Source organism: Frieseomelitta varia, unplaced genomic scaffold (assembly GCF_011392965.1).
Source record: "Frieseomelitta varia isolate USP_RPSP 00005682 unplaced genomic scaffold, Fvar_1.2 scaffold_886, whole genome shotgun sequence".
NCBI lineage: Eukaryota > Metazoa > Arthropoda > Insecta > Hymenoptera > Apidae > Frieseomelitta > Frieseomelitta varia.
In genome coordinates this window covers 861,191-882,289 of record NW_025110685.1, presented here as the reverse complement: position 1 = coordinate 882,289, position 21,099 = coordinate 861,191, and the positions used below count along the sequence as shown (strand labels likewise).

Below are 21,099 nucleotides of genomic sequence, written 5' to 3'. Positions count from 1 at the left end.
TAAGGGCTACCGGAAGTACGGAGCCGCGTCGAAACTTCCTCCGCGATGGCCCACCGCGCTAATTCGTACTTTGGGGCTTACGGACAACTAACTTACCCTTAACGCCCTGCTTACGCGCGATTATTGCCTTCGACCAGTTCCGAACAGTCGAGCGCATCCCATAGATAGATTCCCATAAGTGTCTATCCCTAAACTAGAACGTCGACGAAGATTTGTTGCCTCTTTGTTGCCAAGAAAAATAAAAGTAAATTACCTGAGTTCCCGATTTCGAGAAAACCGAATTTAGAAATCATTAAAGTGCATAGAAGTACAAGTTGCAAATACGCAAGGTGATTCTACGAGAAGATAAATAAATTGAAAAAGAAAGAATAAAACTTTTTCGAGAGGATCTACCGTAAAATTGTATCCAGCAGTTATATCTAATATAATCTTTTATTTATGAAACCATGTCAATGAAGATACAAGCATTGACCAATTAAAAGAGAAGATTGTTCGAGCATTTGACACAATAAAGCACCACGTTGCACACTGTTTATAGAAGCACAATGGTGCATTGAACATGATGGGAAACATTTTCCAACAATTTTTGAAGTAATAAAATTTCAACGCATTTCCACGATATTGGAAATATTTATGAACACAAGCACTGACAGCAATATTAGTTTACTACGAGATAAAATTCATAAGTCAAGCCGTATTCAAACGTGTAGCGTCAGATAAAACTTTGAAGTTGATTTTTTCGAAAATGAAGTGTCAAACGAATAAATTTTATTCTTCCTTTTCGACTCTAAATATTTCTTCTCCTAAAAATTGCCCTATACCCCTTTGCACCACCCTATATATTTGTAGAATAAAATTTTTTTCGTTTAACCTTTCTCATCTTGCAAGAAACAAAGAGAATTTATAATGCTTTAAGAAGACGTTTAACACAAACAACTTCAAATGAAAAAAAACTTTCCTAAATTTTTGTTTCTGCGTGTAATTAACACCATACGCGCGTGTCGTATATCGTAAATTCGAATCACAAAAGTCTAACGACGCGAAGAAAAATATCGAGAATCGTCTCTAGGCACGGAAGAGTGTCGGTGTACTATAATTCCTGGCAACGGAGGCAGTTGGCCGAGTCAGGCGCCACAGATCACGGGTATCATCCGCAATTCGGCGCAAGATAGTTCATTCTAACGTATTGCGGGATAACATCGACGCCACGCGCGATCGTTATTTATGTAATACAATTTATTGATCTTCCGTGGTGCCCGCGGCCGAATTATTTGCTCGCCGCCGCGACGTAACTGGCGAATAATGTATAAGCGTATATTTAGCGGGGGTTGCGAGCAAGAAGAGGAAGAAGGAGGCTAGAGGCGCCACGGTGGCAGCCGTGAACAGAACCGTGACTCGAGAACGACGTCTTAACCGCGTTCTCGCCACCGTTCACCCGTAACCGATAAAATAAGCGGATCGTTCGTGGCTGAGGAAGAGTTCAGAGCAACGCGACAGCCACCAAACGCGATCAGCAGCTAAATCATTTACCCCGATTGTGTCTCGTTTGCTCTCTCCTGTCATTCATTTTGCTTTTGCTAAAGGCGACATTACGATTTATCTCTTTCAGCTCAGACGACGATTTTTGACACGGCGAGAGATTTTGTTGATCAAACGAAGAATCTCCAGGATTCTCAAACGTTGCATTCGCTACGGATACACGCATGCATACGCGTTTGATGATCGCCAATGGGAAACTCTACCTTTAGAGAGGAGAGGGTTGAAGAATGAAGAGCCGGCAAGATGGCGAGGCTGGGTTGATTCCTTTTGAAAGCGGCGTGCAAAGTAACTCACGGAAGCAACGGGGCGCACGGGAGCGCGCCGTGTTATGATCCGGACATCCTTTCTCGGTTCGAGGCGAATAGAAGTTCGACCGGCATGCGCGCTCGTATTTCAGGTTTTATCGCTCGAAAACGCGGAGGGTGGCCCTCGGTGTCGTCGTGCTCGACAAACCGTGTACCGAAAAGTGACGCGGTACGCGGTTCCGAAGGAGGTCGGCTGCCACGACTCGCGCCACGATTCGCCTCCCATTCTTCCGAGCAGTGGATCCTCAGCAGCTTCCGGTTGATCGACTCGCTCGGCTCGTGCGATCAACGATCGATCGCGCGTCGAAAGTTTCAATCATTCGCGTTTTCGTATTGTCTGCAAAATCTCCTTGTCTGACGAAAAAAAAATGACGATGAAAGAATCGAATGGGAACAAAGTGGAAATTCGTTGGGAAAGGGTGACCAGAGGAGGAATAACGAGGTAATATCGGGTGAACGGGAGTCGGGGGCGAGGAAGGATGGCGCGCGTAACTGTCGTTGGTCGAAATCGGAGTCGCTTTATCCCGGTGTATTGTCGGCGCGCATCCTAAAGCAATCACACAGGCGACCGGCCAACCCACCATTACACGATATACTGCCTTAACTTTGGACGGAGAAGCGACGTTGGCGTCGCCCTGCGTCGCGCCGCATCGCGAACGTTACGTATAGGGTGTACCGAAGGAAATAACCGTCATCTGTATTCGCGATAACATCGTAATTGAATGCGGTTGACGGGGATTTGCTGTACGGCAAGCGACCACCAGGCCCATAACCGTTCCCTTTTACCTCGGCTACCTTCACCCTCCGTCATCCTTCTCTTTTTTTTCCCCCTCGTTTCTTCCTTCTGCTCCCACCCTCTCTCACTCTCTCTCTCTCTTTCTTTTTCTCTCTTTTTTTTCTTTCTTTCTTTCTTTCTTTCCTCCCTACTTCCGTTCCGACTTCTTTCTTCGTTCCAGTTTACCTTCAACTTTTCCACCCCCTCTATCTTCGTTCACCCCACCGACACCCTCCTATCTCGCAGGGATATTAATCATATCGAGGTGCGGAAAAATCTACTTCGCCAACGTTCGCAACCGTGTCGGTGGTAACGTCACGTACACACTCGCGCACGTGTAACGCGAACGTGCACGCGCGGACGCGTGCGAGTTTTCGGCACAGGGACAGGGAAGCTGAATGGCGATACGAAGATAGCGGAACGCGTAAGAAGGAAAGTTTACGAGGGGTGTTTCGTGAAAAGGGATTTTATATGTTCCCGTGTATGAAAGTGGACTAGCCAGTTTGCTTGTCCCGGCAAGAAAAGAAGTCGCTGAACTCTCACCCTCGCGCGCGAACAGCTCCGATTTCTATCTCTCTTTATCCTTCCCCTCATCCTTCGTCTTTTTTTTCATCCCTGGCTGTTGCGAGGAAGAGAAAAAGAAAAAAGAAACAAAGAGGAAAGAAAGCACGTCGCGACCAAAGTACGGGAACATCGCGATTTCAATTAGTCTCGAACCCTTTTCCCTCTTGGTATCAACCCCGTTAATATCGTAGCTGCCGATGCTGCGGGACCATTTCCATGGATACGCGACAAAACGCGCGGCGCATCATAAAGGAGCAGCCTCGTCAGGGTGTATCGGAGTGTAAAAAATCAATTAACAGGAAATAAAAACACACTTGGCCGAGATAGGAGGGATTGTTCGAGTGCATCGATACCCGTTATCGGGGCTGTACAGGGTCGCTAAACGGGCAAGAAAGAGGACGAATCGTTGGCTATCGGAATGGCGAAACGAATGGTGGCTGAGTTTCGCTCGGCGTCGTTCGCGATAGACAGATCCAACCGCGATGACAAAGTCGCTGACGAGAAATATTTGTTACCTCGCTACTGATCACGAGACCTAGTCAGCGCATAACCATCGAATTTCGCGCTCTATTAATGATCGTGCCTCTAGTCTCTCTTCCTCTTTTGTCTACGGAACGTCGCAAATTTGACAACCTCAAGAACTCGCCTGTGAAGAAAATGAAAACGTGCTTCATCCAGCCGAGAAATCTCCGACACTTACGGGTAATCTCGCCGCTCGATCCTGCTGCGTCACGCGACACATTGATACTCGGCAGTCGATGCGCGCAAATCGGCTTTGCTGAACGTTGATAATTCGATCGAAACTTACCGATACGTCGTGCCCAACGTGGTGAAACGTGGTTCCCGCCGACGAGAGTTGCTGTTGCGGTGGAATAAAGCGAAACTTTCACATCGCGTAACATCGCGGGCGGCAAGTGGGGAGTGGAAAAAGTACGAGGGAGATTAATTGGAATCTTCTTCGGGCGAAACAGAGTCGACGAACGTGGAAGAGGAGTGAAGAGGAAAGACGAAGCTCGGTAAGAGAAAGGAAGAGAGAACGGACAGAGAGGAAATTGAGAGGAGATAGAAAAAGACGGTGGCAGGGAAAAGAGGGGGAGGGGAAGGGGGAACAGTGAGAAGATGCGCGAAACCGAGCGAGAACGAGACGACGCAGAGCGTTAGGATAGCTCGGGGAGAGGGGGAGGGTGGACCCAGAGCTTTTTGCCGAACACATAATGCATAGCGAAGGATGACACTCTTATCTCGGGATCTTTAATTCCGTGGGCCGCCGCGAGGGGGTTGCCGCGTCGTCATTTGTCGGTTGCACCGCGCTCGAATCAGGGATGGCACCGGAGAGAGTGGATGGATAAAACCGCCGGCGCTGTTAACATCACCGTTGGCTACCAGGGGCTGGAAATTGCCTTGGCTGATTTCATTTCGGGCCAGATTATTTTAAGGGGTTCTGTTTTTCTTTCTCCTACCACCAAGCGGTGGTTACCCACCGCGCGGCCGCGTGATTAATGCGATCAAGCGACAAAAGCGGGTGAGGAGGGGTGTTGAGGCTGGCCGGAAAGCGTCACCGACGATCGGCGACTCGTGTCACCTTCTGCTTATGAGCTGATCGATTAATTCGACGCGAGAGATTGCGATGCAAATCGTCTCATTGGGCTCTCAGGGTTTTGCTGTTTAACTACGTTTTTAAACATGTAAAATTTGTTTCTTTTCCCGTTTTTTCCTTTTTTTTTTTTTCATAGGAGAAACTTCGTGTTCGTTTCTCACTAACATAACTTGCAACGAAAACGTCCGCAGGTATCTCGTTAATTAAAAACGTAACGTAATATCACGTGTGTTAAATAATACTTGCGAAGGAGAATATTTTCTACACGCTGTTACCAAAGTTGATAAAAATAACATATGCACAGAAGGGAAAAACAATGTTTTCTTCGTGTGAAAAAGATATGCCAATGCTCGGACAGCGATGGAAGATGATCCACGCGATTCGCCCGATAGAAAGAAATCGTTTCGAGGTTCGTCGAACTCTAAGGCGGCGAACGGCGCGGGCCGTGCCTCTCAATTTTTGAGTGTAACGAGGAAAATCGTTCGAGTGTCGGAGAAGTGACGAGCCCTTTTGCCCAACGAGGGACAGCGCAACGAAGCGGCGGGGGCTAGAGGATCCGCTCTCCGCGAGTTTTAAAGAGTTTCAACGTCCTATTATAAAGTCTTCACCGTGCATAATAACATTCAACTCCGTGGGCTGGAAGGCATTAGGGAAATCGCGTTGCCTCCCCCTTGCCTGTTTCACTCTCACCCCTTTCCTTCGTTCCAGCCATCCCAACCCTCGGCTCTGTCCCGTCTCTCGCCTCCTGGCCGCCTTTGCCTTGCTGTATATCGCGCGGACAATACGGCCCGCACAAATCAGTGGATTTCTTCTCACGGCGTGCCGCGATTTCTCGTCGAAGAGAAACAGATTGGACAGGAGGAGAGGGATGAAGCGAACGTCGCGCGTGGAAAAGGCCATAAATAGAGGAGTAAACAGGAGGACCGGGCGTTGTGTATAATGCTCGGCGTTCTAAGAAACTGGCCGCTCCTGGAAAGAAACGAGAAATGAAGACACGCTTGAAACTCACTGCTTGCTTGTATTTATAAGAATGTTATATTTTCTCGGTAGTAATAGGAGCCCCTACAGAGGCGGTAAATATATTAATAGTGCGCTAATAAATGATATTTATATACAGATGGATGAAGAAGAAAAAAGAAGAAGAAAAGAAAGAGAGAAAGAAAGAAAAACGAGAGGAAAGTGTGTTCGGCTCGCGTCGCGCGTATCGGAGCGCGTAACACTCGTGTAGGTATTCGTCCTTACTTCACCCTACGTCCTCTTCGCTCCCGCGAGTTGTTCTGCTCCTTACGCCCGCTTCGCAGCACATTCTCCTCGCCGTAACCTCTCTTTGTACTTAATCGATCTGGTGGTTTCGAATTGTTGTGTCCTGTGTGGAATCAGCGCGACTCTTCGGATCGACCCGCGTGACCCGTTCTGATCGAACGATCGTCGTCGACTGTTGACGTCCCATCCGAGTCTGTTCAACAGAGGGGCGATGAAACTCGTCGTCCGTGGAAACACACACGGGGTCAGCCGAATCGCGATCGTGGCGCGTTTCGGTGATTCAAAACGGATCGTTTATCAGCGCACGCAACGGTTATCGGATTTTCAGCCATATTTTGATATCGATGTTCGCCGTTTTACCTGATTCTCCCTCTTGTTTCTTCTCCTGCTCCTCCTCAGCTTCCTTCCATCTTCGCTCCTTTTTGTTTTTTTTTTTTTTTTTCTCATCGCCCGGACCGTTTTTCCGCTCGTCTTTTGGCGTTAAAGCGTAAAGCCGCGACTAAGCCCCCCGGTCTCGCAAGCTCTCGATCGCAGGCCGCGTTAAACGCGCATTCATTCGCGATGCTCGGCGAAGCCGCCGTGCAAACCGTCGCGGCTACATTATCACCGAGCGAGGAATATTCGGAATTCGAGACGTTGACTCGCTCTCCCGAGGGGCATCGAAACTTACATCGTTAATCTTTGGTATCAGCCATCGTGTACGCCCTTGCTCGCGCCTCGTATACCGAGATTTTGGGGGAAATTCGTCTCGGGATTCGTCGCATTCGCGCCACATCCAGATTTTGCTCGAACAGAACGGCGCTGTGTCTCTCGGTTGCAACTTTGGCCGTTTCGTTCTGCCAAGTCGGATCACGGACTAGAGCCGACGACAAGATTGAAACAAAAAAATAAAAAATGAAAAAAGAAACAAAGAAACAACAAACAGTAACTTACGAACAAATCTATGACGACGACTCCCTTCCACCACTCTGCCGGGAACTCGTCTTCTCGGATCGGCCGTTCGAACGTCGAATCCCGACGAATCGCGAGGAAACCGTGAAAATTATTCATCGATTGGTCTGCGTATACTGATAGTCTTTCGGTAATTGCAGAGTCGACAGATACAGATATTTACAGGATAACTCTGCGCCATTCGCTCCAGCTCTCTCTCTCTCTCTCTCTCACTCTGTCACACCTTGCACCCTTTCGCTTCACGCGCCTCTAATCGTTCCTCACCGCGCTAGAAACGTATCTTACATAAATCGTCTATTCTTTATCGTGTTACGTGTTGTACCGTATATTACAAGACGCTGTACGCGGTCATCACGATGTCCACACGACGTCCCCGTGTGCAGTTTCTATCCGTTAGCCATTTCCATAAATTTATTCATATAATTCGCGATCACAGTGATTACTCCCCCACCTCCGAGCGAGAATTCTTGCCCGAGGAGAGAAACGGAAGCATCCGATCGTCCGATATTCGAAGTATCCTCGAGATGCTTCGCGAACATCGTCCTCTCTCGTTTCTCCTCCCGTTTCTGTTTCTCGCCACGAACGACCTCCGTTTTCTCCCAACCCTCCCCCCTCCGCATCCGTCTCTCTCTCTCTCGCTCTCGCTCTCTCCTTCTCTGTCTATCACTCAGGTTTCTCGCGTTCACTTTCGTCACGACGTTTTAATCTCTCCGTCCGTATATCTCTCCGTCCTATCCGTGTCTCCCGTTCGTCTCGTCGGTCAGCGTCAATAGCCTCAATAACCGCTGAGACATCTGAGCTTCTTCAGGGGGGGTGACACCTCGTTTCAGCTGGTCGGAGCTTGCATAGACATCGGCGGTGGCTTCACCGGTCCGAGGGCTGGCCCCGATAGCCCGTTGTTGTTCATGTCACCCGGTGCTCTGGGTCCACCGACGCCTATGGCTGTCCCGTTCACCATCGGCGTGCTCCCCGACATCTGTCCCTGCGTTACAAAATGATCGTTTCCGGTGAGAACCAAGGACGTTAATCTTCTCTTGGCTTTCGTGCTATAAATTGGATTGATCGTTGTGTCGATCAAAGCGATGGATTTGAAATTAAGTTGTCAGGCTGGATTTAAATTTTTTATTAATGGAATGTAGAAAAATTAGAAGTTTGATGAAACATTATTATACTCTGCAAATGTTATCACAAACGCTGTAATTATGTAAAACAGATAGGGTATGAAAATAATTTACTATTCGTAGCTGGACAATTAATTAGCCAATAGAAAGAATAGAAATTTAACTGTTTTACAAAAACACAAAATAAAAATATACATGACATGACATGTGTATATTTTTCTAAAATAACTGCAGAATTTCTATCAATTCATACTTTTGCTTTTCGTCCCTTTCGCACTACATCTTCCGTACAATCTTTCGCGTGTAAAACTCATCGCAGTTTCGAAAAGAAAAATTTCCAAAGAAAAAAAAAAAAAAAAGGACCCGTTATCTGAGAACCGTAAAGACGATCGAAAGCACGGGAATTTCGCGCGTCGTCCTCCCGTTTGCCACGACGAGCACAAAGTCGAAAAACAACAAACTGGACAGAAAGGATATCGGAGCAAAGCACGGATCGTACGTTCGCTGGTCCCTCGGGTCAGGGAACGAGACCGATCGCGCGACGAAAGCTTCCGGCGTGCAGCGTTTCCAATTAAAACATGGCCGACCTCTCCGCCTGTCGTCAGGCCTGGCCGCTGACATACGAACGACTAAGGCGTCGATGCTTTTACGCACGCGTGCGTGAAACAACCCGTGCTTCAAACGGTAACCGATCCTCTCTTAACTTACGTTCGACACATGATTATGTTGACCCACCGACTGGCCAAGTCCCTGATGAGGTTGCAGCGGATTGTGACCCGGATGCATGTTCTGGCCAGGCGGCGTCGGCGCTGGCGGCAGTTGCCTTTTGATGTACGCCAGCGTGGCCGGTGTTTGTACTGACATATTGGCGAACGCGAGCCTCTCCTCGTAGTCGAACTCGCACAGGATTTTGTTCTCGCACAGATAGAACCGATCGCCCACGCAAAACCTGCAATGATAAAACCACAGTGCTACTGTGTTATATAGGCGTCGCCAATCTCTCACTCGCAATCAGACCACGATCTCTCGCGAGATCTCCCGCGCGGTGGCACCCGTTCTCTCTCTCGCTTTCTCTCTCTCTCTCTCTCTCGCTCTCGTCACCTGTTACGTTTGCGAGATCCGTCAGCCAGCTAAAAGTAGAATTTCTCGTAAAGGTCAGACGCGCGCCGTCTCCGCGCGTCAGAGACTCCTCCACTTCGGCCAATCATATTGGCAAGCTGATTCTCATTTTTATGAGAAAATCCGTGGTTCGATTATCTACCATTTCCCTTTGGCGTTCTCTTACGACGTTACGCGCTTTCTATCTATCGCTTCGAACATTCGCTGCAACTGAACAACTAACCTTTACCTTACAATTTTCTTCTTCGCCTTTGGTAAATTGATATCAGTTACACATTTTATAATACGTTACATTATGTCAGATGTAAAGCATTATACGTAATTTGTTATTTATGAACTTTCAATTGGAAGAATTAAAATTGAAAGTTTAAATTCATATTTGGTAAGATTGCAATTTCCTGTTTCTTTCAAGCCGAAACCTACGAGTGTAATCAGATAATAACTTGAAGGGTTAGACAGTACTCAGAAATAATTGTACCTTTTAGTTTAGGGAATATGATTTTTGGAGTGACAGAGATATTCAAATGTTACAGGAAAAAAGAAACACGTTTCTTCGTTTTATCAGAGCGTGTGTTGGTACTAGTTAATGTTCACAGGAAATCCCGCTTTAAAAGAGGAAGGTTTATATTTTCTGGAAATTCTGTGGAGAAACTCGGGACTTGTGTCATAAATTCGTTGAAGTTGTTTTATAAATTTGTCTGATTCTGCTAAATAAACGAAACTATTTATCCGATTCTCTGATGCGTGTTTCGCGCAGGTCTTCTCAATTTCTATGGTCTCTTATTCGCCATTCTCTTTGGTGACCTCTTTGACAACTGCTACCAATTAACAACAGGTAAATCTGGCATTATTCGGCGAGAAAAACGCGGATCGAAAGCGTCGGTACAAAAATAGCGGTGTATACCGATTCTTTCGTTCGCGTAGCCGGTATATAGCTCGTCGATAATCGGTTGATCGTCACAATGGGAGGGGGCGAGAGACAGAGAGAAAGAGAGGGAGGAGAAACAAAAAAAACGAAAAGAGGGACTACAAAAAAAAAAAAGATATAAAAATAAAAACTGTGGGAAGGGGGAAAGAGGGAGGAACAATGACAGAGGGTGGCAGGGGGAGAGCGGTGGATAACGAGCGTATCGCAACGTGTCGGACAAATAATTATTATCGGGCTTCTGTCCGCGAGTGGTCTCACATCCGCTTTGATCCCGGTAGGAAATACGAGAGCGAAATACGAGAGCAGCAGAGTCTGGTTCGAGGTAGATACTCTCATAATCGTACGGCAAATAGAATTATCGCGTTGCGCGCGGCCATTCCCGACGAGCACAGCTTATACCGGGTTTCGCTCGTTTCCCCCATTATACGCGTCGTCTGCTAAATGACGCTGTACTCTGATCCACCTCCACCACCCCTCCCTTTCTCTATCTCACACACACACACACACTCTTTCTCTCTCTCTCTCTCTCTCTCTCTCTCTCTCTCTCTCGCTGGGCTGTCTGTCACTTCTATAGCTCTTCCTCGCGTTCCTCTCTACATGGTATTCAGCTGATCGTCACCTGCTGGTTTCTGGCTTGCGCCACACGAGATCGTCTCTCGTTGCGGGCTTACTTCCTACTTTCAAGGTGTTGCCTCTCGGCTACTTATTTCGTACGCTTTCTGTACGATTATGTTCGCTCTTTTCATGAAATTTTCAATCTTACTGACCGGACACGTGATTCTGACATCCTCGATTACTCTACGTTTACTCTAGAAAACGAGATTTATCGGCACGTTGCTCCTAAAAGTATGAAAAAATTCTGCAAGCATTCGGCTGTCTATTTAATTCATATACTTCTCGTGTTAATCCCGGCGCATCCTCGCTTACTGGTAAACGTCGCGGCGTCGAGACAAGATTGGTTAATCAATTAATTAATTCGTTCTTTAATTAGAAACGTCGACGATATCGCGAAAATTAGGAAACCAGATTCTATAATGTATAAATCTATCCTATAATGTTTCAACGTATAATGTATAAATGTAACATGTACATCCGGGAGATTACCAAGTCGGACGACAAGTTAAATTTGGCTGTCTGGTAACCAAACAGTTATCACATTTACCGAACGGCGAGCAACGCCTTTGAATCTGGATCGCTCTGTGTCCTGGATCCGTTCTGCTTCTGATTCGTGGCAGATCAATGTTTCATGTGACCTGTTATCACGACGAGCTACTAATCCAACGATCGTGCATGTTCGTGATTAAAGAACGACCTGGTCAACTGATCAAATGATCGATTTGTTGCAGGGAAAACGCAACTCTCGAGTATCCTCTGGATCGTGTTCCTTGCATTCGAGCTCAAATTCGGGATCAAAAATCTCCGTCTATCCGAGACGCGATTAAACGCGTAGTCTATCACGGATACGGAGAGTCGATTTGACTTTTATGGGTCAGCAATACCGTTCGAGAGAGAGTTTGAATACTACTTGACGATATTAAAATTCTCGTGCACGTGCTCTTTCTGTAGTAATATGCCGTGAATGCGAGGCGACAAGTACGACAACGGATTCGCGTCACATTCTTTCAGCCGGGTACCTCCGCGGAGCCTGGATCGAAGCAGATATTCACATAACTACGATCCCGCCCGGAATTATACTGTTGCATGAGTACACTCGTTCCACAGCGTCTATTATGATCGCGCGAATAATACCGCGTAAATCCCATTCCTCTAATTCTCGCGACCGGTGCAGCTGTCTGTCGCGGCACAATACCGCTCTGCGCGACACTCGCTGATTTTCCGCTTTCATCTAGAATCTAGCGTTTTCGACGCACTGTTTAATCCTCCTAGCTGCTAATTGTCCGCGTTATTATTACACAGACGTTACGCCCGCGCGTATGACACGGTTCGACAAATGGCCAAACCTGTGCGTGACAGCAGTCTGTATCTTTGAGAAGAGGGGGAAAGAAAAAAAGGCAGAATAAAATATACACCCTCCTCTTCTGCAATAGTAAAGTTACGTAAGAATGTTCGATTTGATTCTCCTAGTTGCGTGCGAAGGGTTTCAACGAACGATCGAAGAAAAAAGAGAAAATATGCGAAGGGTTTCTTACGCGAAAATATCTTCTCTATTAATAAAAGTCGCAAGAAAATCGTTCCTGACGTAACTTTGGATGGTTGGAAGAACTGTTCTTTTTAAAAATATCATTTTTCAATGTTTTTTCGAGGCCACTGGCAAATGCGTATTTTTTTCTTCTCTCTTCCACATAGCTCACGAAAAAATACATTACTATACGACACGTATTTATGATACATTTATGACATGACTTTCAAATAACCTTGGACTACAAAATTTGTAAATCAATGTAAAACTTTGCAAACAAATGCAAATTTTCAACGTTGCGTCGATCTCTGAGACGAAACCAAGCGAGAAATCACAAATCCCCAACATAGTCAAAGAGAGTGAGAAAAAGTGATAAAAGCGCCAAATAACAGAATGCTTATCGTAGCTAAAGAGACACGCGTCCTCTCAATAAATCTTCAACGTTGCATTGGGAACGGTCTTTGAGACAAAGCCAAGTCCAGCAGGGGCAACGGTGAACCGTAACAACAAACCACTTAAAATATTAAGCTTACACGCGGTGCCGAGAGCAGAGGAGAATCGATATAGAGCGATCCAGACGCAAAGACACGAGGTGATCTTGGTAGTCCGTCTCGCGTGGAAAATTTCAATCGGGGAGAGGAGAGGGGAGAAGAGTCTCTCAGATCGCTACACGGCTGAATGTTTAACGAGGGTCGCCGGAGCAGTCGCGGAAGCCAGAAGGATGCTCTGGACGCACGAGGATTCAAGAAAAATCGGGCACGTCCGGCTGCCGGTGGGAAACGGACGAGCAGAGCCCCGGAAGCTAGCTATCGCGTAAATAAATAACGTAACCAGTGCCAATGCGTGACCCCATTAGACGGCCGGCTTTACGGTACAGTGTTCGATGCAGTTGTAACGTTCCACGGGGCGTCCCGATCCCGGCGCACACAGCGGACGGCAGCGAACGCCCAGCGAAATAAAACATTCACCGGTTCGCCGCTGCGCTCTGCGAATCTGTTTCTTTTGAAGGGACACACGGGTTTCTTGAATAAAATTTGCATACGCGCGGCGTCGCAGTGTCGCGATCGCGCGCCGAGGACCCGTGCCAGCGTTACCGGTTTAATTTGCGCGTCTGCCGCGCGACGGGACGAGTTTCCTCGGCGCAGAAAAGAGGATTAAACAGCTCTCTTTCTTTCTTTCTTTCTCTCTCTCTCTCTCTCTCTCTCTCGTCCAGCTGCAAGGCGTTGCCAGGCAAATTAAGCGTATCAGCTCGAACAACCGCACCGCGCACGATTAATGGCGTGCTCATGCTATAAGTACAGGTTTTTCGAATCTTCTTCCCTTTTCCTCGCTTTATCTCGTTTCTTGTGGTCTTTTTCGTCGGGCAACGGAGTGGTTCAATCGATACCGGGTACAAATGTAAAATCCAAGGATCGGACATCGAGTTTAACTGGTTGGAAATGCGTATCACACGGATGACCGTGGAAGGATCGTAAGGCGACGGTAGTTTTAGCTAATAATCGTATTCAACCGCGGTTATACCTACGCACGTTTCAATAAAACAGGCTCTCACGTCCGTTTCAGTGTCTCTAGTAGTATTAATTTAACCGTCAGTGACGCGTTGGAGACGGACCGTCTTCTGCGCGACATCGTATCAACATGTCCGCTCCGTACGCGTAGTTTACGATCATTGTTCTCGTCGGAGACGAGACAATTTTCGAAACGACGGTGATTTCAATTTTTCGGAACTGGGACTGTGGCTGCTCGATCGGGCGATTCGATACGGCGCAATTCACGGAACGCGAACAACCGGCCAACGTCGAATTAGCGACGCCAACGAGGCGAGCTGCAATTTTGTAGTTCGAGGCGAGGGCATTAATTGGGCGGTCGTTAAATTTGACCGGACGTCTTCTCGAGAGAGGATCGAAGAAACGTCGAGAGGGGACGCGTATTCTCCTCCCGTATTCGTTCACGCGCCCGCCGAACAAACGCGCGTAAGTGGAACGCTGCCTCTACTCGCGCGCGCACGAGTGCAAGTAGATTGTCCGCGTGTTGGTACAGGGCACGAGGAGAGAGAGAAAGAGAGAGAGAGAGAGAGAGAGAGATATCTAATTGGATCGGTAAATCATCCTCTAACCAGGAGGATGGTAGGCTAGGCACCGCCACCGGCAACCCTTTATTCTGTGTTATTACAGTCTAAAGTTACCCCGTGTAATTGTTGCTGTTTAATTGCAAACTCTAAGTCGTCGCGTTACACGTCGCGGCGCCCCGCGTATAATTGCCCTCCTCGAGTTCACCCGCTCGTTTTTTACCGACGAAATAATTGGAAACGATCCACCCTCTCTCTCTCTCTCTCTCTCTCTCTCTCTCTCTGTCTCTCTTTTGCTCACACACAGTTTCTCCACCCCTACCACCGGGAAATATCTAAATCCAACCGAGAACGCCCGGAATCGTTTCGATCCGGGCCACGGAACGTTTGGGGCTTCGATCAAACGAGAATAATTGGCGGGATTGGCGGTACGCTAAATTACCAATGAAATCTAATCGTCGGCAATCTCGTTTGGTTAAAGTGAAAGACAGTTTGTAGGTCTTGCATTCTCTCGGATATACACGGAGGCCATTTGTTTAAAATATCCCGTCGTACCGGGAGTATCGAACGAAGGAACAACGAGATGGTTCGTCCGACATCGAAGATATAGAAATTACGAATTGCACGAATATCGAGAACACGCGTTACCTCGCCTAGCCAGAAGTTTGGATATTGGCCACCCGTCAAATATATAGATCCACTAACAATAGCGATTTCCCTGCTCAGAATGTTTGCACTGCATCGTGAACACGAAACGAACGTGTCTGCCGTTTTGCAATATAGCGGCCGTCATTAAACTTAAGAACGAAATGCAAATCGAAACTTTTGGCCGTTATTATCGTATTTCGTTCTATCGTGAACGAGCATCGCTCCAACGACTACGGCCCCGCGGACTGCGAAGCTGCCATCGAAATTAGGTTGGAAACCCGCGATTCGTTTCGAAACGAATGGCACCGCGAAAACGAGCAATCGCGGAGGCTATTGGTTACCGAGGGTTCCCAGCGAAAAAGCTCGCAACGAACCGCAAGAACGCGACTGGTGTGCAACACACTCTCTGACACGAGGGGGCAGGGGGGGGGGGTGAATCACGGGGACAATGGCAGGTTTTCGTTGATTCCGTTGAAGTCGGTTGAACCGCGATGAACGCGACACTGCTTTGGGCAGAGCGCGGCGAGCGCGCGCGTGCGGCTCCGTCGCTGCCCGCTCGGCCCATTGTCGAAGACAGACAATGCCACGCGATAAAAACGTAAAATTGATGCTCTTTTGTTCGCATTGTTTGAGAAGCTGTACAACGTTTGTCGCACGCCTGGACGAGCCACTGTTATTGGCTCCAAACTACATTCTCCTGTTCCGTTTCGTTCCTTCTCTCTCTCGTTTCTCGCGCGCGCCGTTCTTCTCGACCTCTCCGCTCCTCTTCGCCCCGCGTAGCTTTCTCTCTTTCGCGCCAAGCCTGAGATATACCAGCCAGAGACCGCTGCTAGAGACCAGCCCGACTTTTGCTACCCTCGAAACCTTTCTCGTCTCGTCAATAAGCCGGCATTGTGTCTCGCCACGGTCCCATAGTTTCACCGTTTTACATTGACCGTCCCGCTTCCATCGAGAGCTTATTCTTTTCCTCTCCCCTATCTCCGCTATCTCGTTCTCGTTTCAGCTTCGTCTGCCTCTTCCAGTTTCTATCTGCCGCGATTTCTTGCCGCGGCTGCTGCGCGTCTCGTGGCTCGCGAGAGACTTTCCTCTCTTTCTCTCTTTCACTTCGAGCTTCCATTCGTACGTTCTCTTTGTTTGCAATTCGCAGCGAACGTCGAAGGCACGGTGAATCGCGGCACGGACCGCCAGAGACGATGGGCGGCAAAGTCGCGAAATTACTCGAGCCTCGTTACCAACGGCAATAAAATTTCGCATCCGGGCAAATTACTCGCCGCTCTGTTCGTTGTAATTTACGCGTCAGATGGCAGAGACCGGATGATCAACCCCGGTGGGAAGGGAGAGAGAGGCAGAAAGATCGCTTTGAGCCAAATTGCGGAACTTTAATAAAACATGACCGTCGACGGCGAGGACGAGGACGAGGACGAGGCGAAGGGTGGTGATCGCGAAAGACGAGAGGAGAGCGAACAATAAACGAAGCGATACGAAATGGATACCTCCTCCCGAGTGATTCCGCGATCGAAACTCATAAAGGAACGTCGCCGACTCGTTCGACCTACGAATTTTGTTCTCGTTTTGTCCACCGCCGCCGCAACCTCGATGCAATCGGGAGAATAAAAAAAAAAAAAAAGAAGTCACGAACCTCCGGTTCGACGTTTCAGTAGAGAGTCGGCGTCGTCTCAGTCTGCCTACCTGCCTGCCTGCGTCGAGCAATATGATACAAAAATGTCAGCAGTATCTGGATAATTACATAACTGGTCTCGGGGGCCGGTACCAGGCGAGGGGGTGGACGGAACCACCCAGCCAGGGAATAATACGACGAGAAGTTGACCTCCTGCTGTTGCATGGAATGCTGGCGCAAGCGGAGGAAGAGGTCGCGCGACGGATAGAGCACAGGGTGATTTCCCAACTGACCTGTAAAGCAACTCCCGAGCGGACTGTGCCTCTCGCAAACCAGCGTTCTCGCTTCTTTCTTTTCGTCCCCTGTATTTCTCTGCACCCCCTTGTACCATTCCTTCACCCCCAATAGTCTGTTCCCTGTCTTTGTTACTTTTGCATGCGCGCTTTCGCAGCCCCTTGTTCCCTTTCGTCGCGCGTCGTCGTTCATCTCGACGAGATGAGAAACGTAAACGAAAGCCACGGAGCCGAGCGGGAAAAAACGAGCGATCGAACGCGCTCGACGACATTTTTACGGAATTTTGCGTAAACCGAGAGTGGATGGAAAGATTTTCGTGCAACAACTTACCGATGTGTACACTGTTGACAGGCGAAACAGTCCAAATGATAGACGTTCGATCTGGCCTTCATAACCATCTCGAACGGTGGTATCTGTTTGTTGCATGCCGCGCAGTGTCCCGGATTGCCGAACAGCCTGAGGTAGTCCCGCTTGCAGAGGATAAGATTGGCCCTGGTGAACAGACTAGAACCGACCTCTCCTAACCTACAGTCGCAGCACCCGCACTTCAGACAGTCCTCGTGCCAGAATAGGTCCATGGCCTTGAGGAGATACCTGAAGAACCGACCATAGTTTTCCTTCTTACCGACCAGTAGCCTATCGTGCTCTAGAGTGATCTTTCGCTGCGATTTCCGGAAGAGGCTTGCCTCTTTACTGACAATCACGCAATTTCTTTAATTCTTTTTCTTCTTTTTTTTTCTTTCCTCTTTTTTTTAAGTGATTGTGATGCGTTAGTCTGTCACACTTTCGTGTTTTATCTGTTTATATTTTCTTTTTGGTGTCTTTCTTCTTTTTTTTTTTTTTTTTTTTTTTTTTTTTTTTTTGATAATAATAATTGAATAACAGTTGAAAACTAATCGACATTTTACCTTTCCGTGATCGCTTTCCCGCATCCAGCGCACTCGTGCTGCGTCGCGCCATTTTTACTCGGCTCCGACTTGCTCACGTCCATCGTCATCGTGATTTCGGCTAGAACGCCGTCTGAAACATGAAACGAAAACGTTGTTTCGTTAAATAGATCCGCGATGTCGTGAATCGTGTCTCTCCAGCATTGTGCGTTCGTAAACAAGTTCGACCGATCAAGCTAAAAGTCGAACCAGAGTTTGCAGGATTTTTCTTACGGTTCGTTTTATACAAAAACATGTTATCCCGCGAATATTTTCACAAATTTTTATATTGTTCTAAAGTTGAAAACCTGCACAAGTCCGATCGTTTCCATCGACCGAGTACTACGCGTCGTCTACAACGCAACGATTGATTCACTTTTGTTGAAACGTCCGACGTTGCGCGCCATATCTCTCGTGTTCGCGATTTTCGATGGATCGATTCTATTGTTCAACTTTAAAAAAATCTCTTATTAATACACAGTATGTAATAAGAACAACTGGAAAAATTAATTTCACACATCACAGGTTTCAGAAAAATTTGCGAAGGATTCAGATTTCGATCGATAAAAAAGTGTCGATACGGGCGCGAGGGGTAGTTGGGCCGATAGACGAGCCGGCGCAGCATTAGGTGGCCGCGTTTCAAAGATCCACGGAGAAGGGTGGATCGATCGTTCAAACCGATTTGGCCTGGCGAGGGTGAAAAGCAACGCGAACAGGGAGAGAGAGAGAGAGAGAGAGAGAGAGAGAGAGAGAAAGAGGGAGAGAGAAACACGGACAACCACATTCGCAGGAAGGAACGAACGAACGCGTTCTAAAGGCGATCCGAGGGAAGGAGGACGGCCGGCTAAAATGGTGAGTGGCTGCACGGCGAGGCGCGGGGGCTTAATTAATTAGCCGGATACTTTGAGTAACAATCCATTATTACATACAAACATCCTCGGCCCCGGGGCCGAGCTGTAGCTTTATGCTGCTAATTGGCCTTCTCAAAGCTTGGAGACCCGGGCACGAGTTATAAACGCCACTCCTCTAACTCGCCAGCACCCCCGACTCCATCCCTCCCCGCCCTCTCTATCTTTCTTCTTCCTTCTTTACCCACCCCCCTTCCCGCTGGTGCTACCTTCTCCACACTCTTCCCTATACTTCTCTGTCTCTCGTTTCCCTCTTCCCGACAGTTTGTCCCAGCGTTCCTTTCCCTTTCTCGCCGCCGTCTCGCGATGCCACCCCTCTCACCCGCCGGTTTCGACCACCCATACAAGTTCGGCGCGCGGATACGGATACGCGAACGCGGCCACACGCGTGTAAAAAAAACGAGGGTGACAGAGAGCGCGGGTGAAAGGCGAGCGAGCGGATGTGGTGGGAACGAAGAGAAACAGCTCGATTGTCTCTCTCTCTCTCTCTCTCTCCTTTTCTGTCTCTCTCTTGGCGAAGAGGGAGAAGAAAGAGGTGGAGAAGCGAAGTTGGAGGGATGAAGAGAAAGAGAGAGAGAGAGAGAGGTGGAGGAAAGGAGTGTGGGAGATGAGGGAGAAGGAGGAGCAAGAGGAACGACGGATAGCGCTAATAACGCGCTCGTGGCGCAAAAAAAAAAAAAAAAAAAAAAAAAAAGGAAAAAGGAAGGAGTATAATTGCCAGTCCTCGTGGCAGGTATTTTTCAAATAGGACCCCGTCCGTTAATTGGAGGGCAAATTAAAGAGGCGCCGCGGAGGAAAAAAACATCATCCCTCTGCCGCGTATCCCCTTGGCCCCCCCTCTTAGCGCGCTCCACCTACGCTGGTATCCAAGAGGCGCCTCGTGATTCGTCAAACGATCTGTGTGCTCCATTTTTTTCTCCGGATTTATTTTTCCCTCTCTCTCTCTCTCTCTCTCTCTCTCTCTCTCTCTTTCTCTCTGTTCCTCTCGGTTTTTTCGCTTCTTTCTTTCTCTAATTTCTTACGACTCTCTCTTTTTCTCTCTTTCTCTCTCTCTCTCTCTCTGTTCGATTGATGTCGCGATCATGGATCCATACACGATCTGCTCTCGATCGCGATATACGTGTGCACCCCAGTAGCGTCAATAGTACGGAAGTCTCTGAGCGCAAAGCGGGCAACGCGTGCCGATCGAACTTTTCCTGGCTGTACGTTTATTTGTCGGGCGCGCGTAATATCCAATTCTGTCACGCGCATCCGTTATCGAAACTCTGGGCCCGATGATGCGTTAGATAAAATCGAATTAATCCTGTCAATTTGCCGTCCCATTATTTCGCGACAATGCACAATGAGTGTATCGGCAACCGACTGACCGCGCCAGGGGGTGAGAAAACTCTCCGCGGGATGCCTCGATACCGGTGAAAATTGTTCTAGCGCGACAAAAAAAAAAAGAAAAAAAAAAAGAAAAAAGGAAAGGAAAAGAAAAGAAAAGAAGAAACGGCTGCAAGGGTGACCGCGCGGGATCGTAAAGTGAAAAGTTGATTTATGAAGCGTGACGCGGTGGGTAGGATAGGCGGCGTGCTGGTGGTCCTGCACGCGCGATACAGGATCCCATGTCGTCGTTTCCGCGCCGACTGTCTTTTTCGTGGGCACGGGCCGGAGAAATGGAGCGAGCCCGCGCGACGCAGGGGTCGGAAGCCGGACGCGCGTCGACCATCGACGAATAAGCGGCGGATGCGACTTTTTATTCGCTCGATATAGAGGGAGACACCCTCGCGAGATTACGAAACTACCCTAACAGCAATATGGGATATGGCGAGCGGAGGTCGTGCGCCTCGTGCCACCGTCCCCCTCCCCGCTCGCCCCAAAACGCTCGCCGTTCCCTGAGATACGCGCGCTGTCGCAACTACGGACACGGACCGGGTCGCTACCGGCTGGGTTTAATAAAAATGTCAAATATAAAGTAGCCAGCGGGGACGGACGTTTAGGAAATAAATAAATGTAAAAGAAGCGGCGTTGGAAGAAGGAAGAAGAAACGGTTTTGATGTAGTGCGGAGGGGGGTCCGGCCGCGCGGCCACCGTGGAAACGGTATTATCCCGGAGAAAACGAAACGAAATTTGTCCGTTGTATAATAATAAGCGAGAGAGAATGGAACATGGTGTAATATCCCGAGGGTTGCCGATGGACTATCGTACGGCTCGAAATATACGCGTTTCGCCGTGCGCGAAATTAATTGAGAAGAGTCGAGAGTTGAATATTCGCCGGTCTCGTTTCGGATCTTGTCCGATCGTGTACAGATGCAGGAATATCGATAGGCATTAATTAAGAATAGTCTGGCGC

The 21,099-nt window shown here is 48.2% G+C and overlaps 1 protein-coding gene across 1 annotated transcript in view; it reads right to left on the bottom strand.

Moving 5' to 3' along the window:
- Positions 1-5,796: 5,796 nt before the first annotated feature.
- LOC122537119 (LIM domain only protein 3-like) overlaps positions 5,797-21,099 on the bottom strand; it is a 33,938-nt gene continuing 18,635 nt past the window's right edge. The window contains exons 3-6 of the mRNA XM_043670081.1: positions 17,839-17,950; positions 17,261-17,524; positions 8,824-9,064; positions 5,797-7,976 (exon numbers count right to left, since the gene is read on the bottom strand). Coding sequence (XP_043526016.1) covers positions 7,821-7,976; positions 8,824-9,064; positions 17,261-17,524; positions 17,839-17,927 — 750 coding nt within the window. The 5' untranslated portion in view covers positions 17,928-17,950 and the 3' untranslated portion in view covers positions 5,797-7,820. The remainder of the gene's footprint in view (positions 7,977-8,823; positions 9,065-17,260; positions 17,525-17,838; positions 17,951-21,099) is intronic.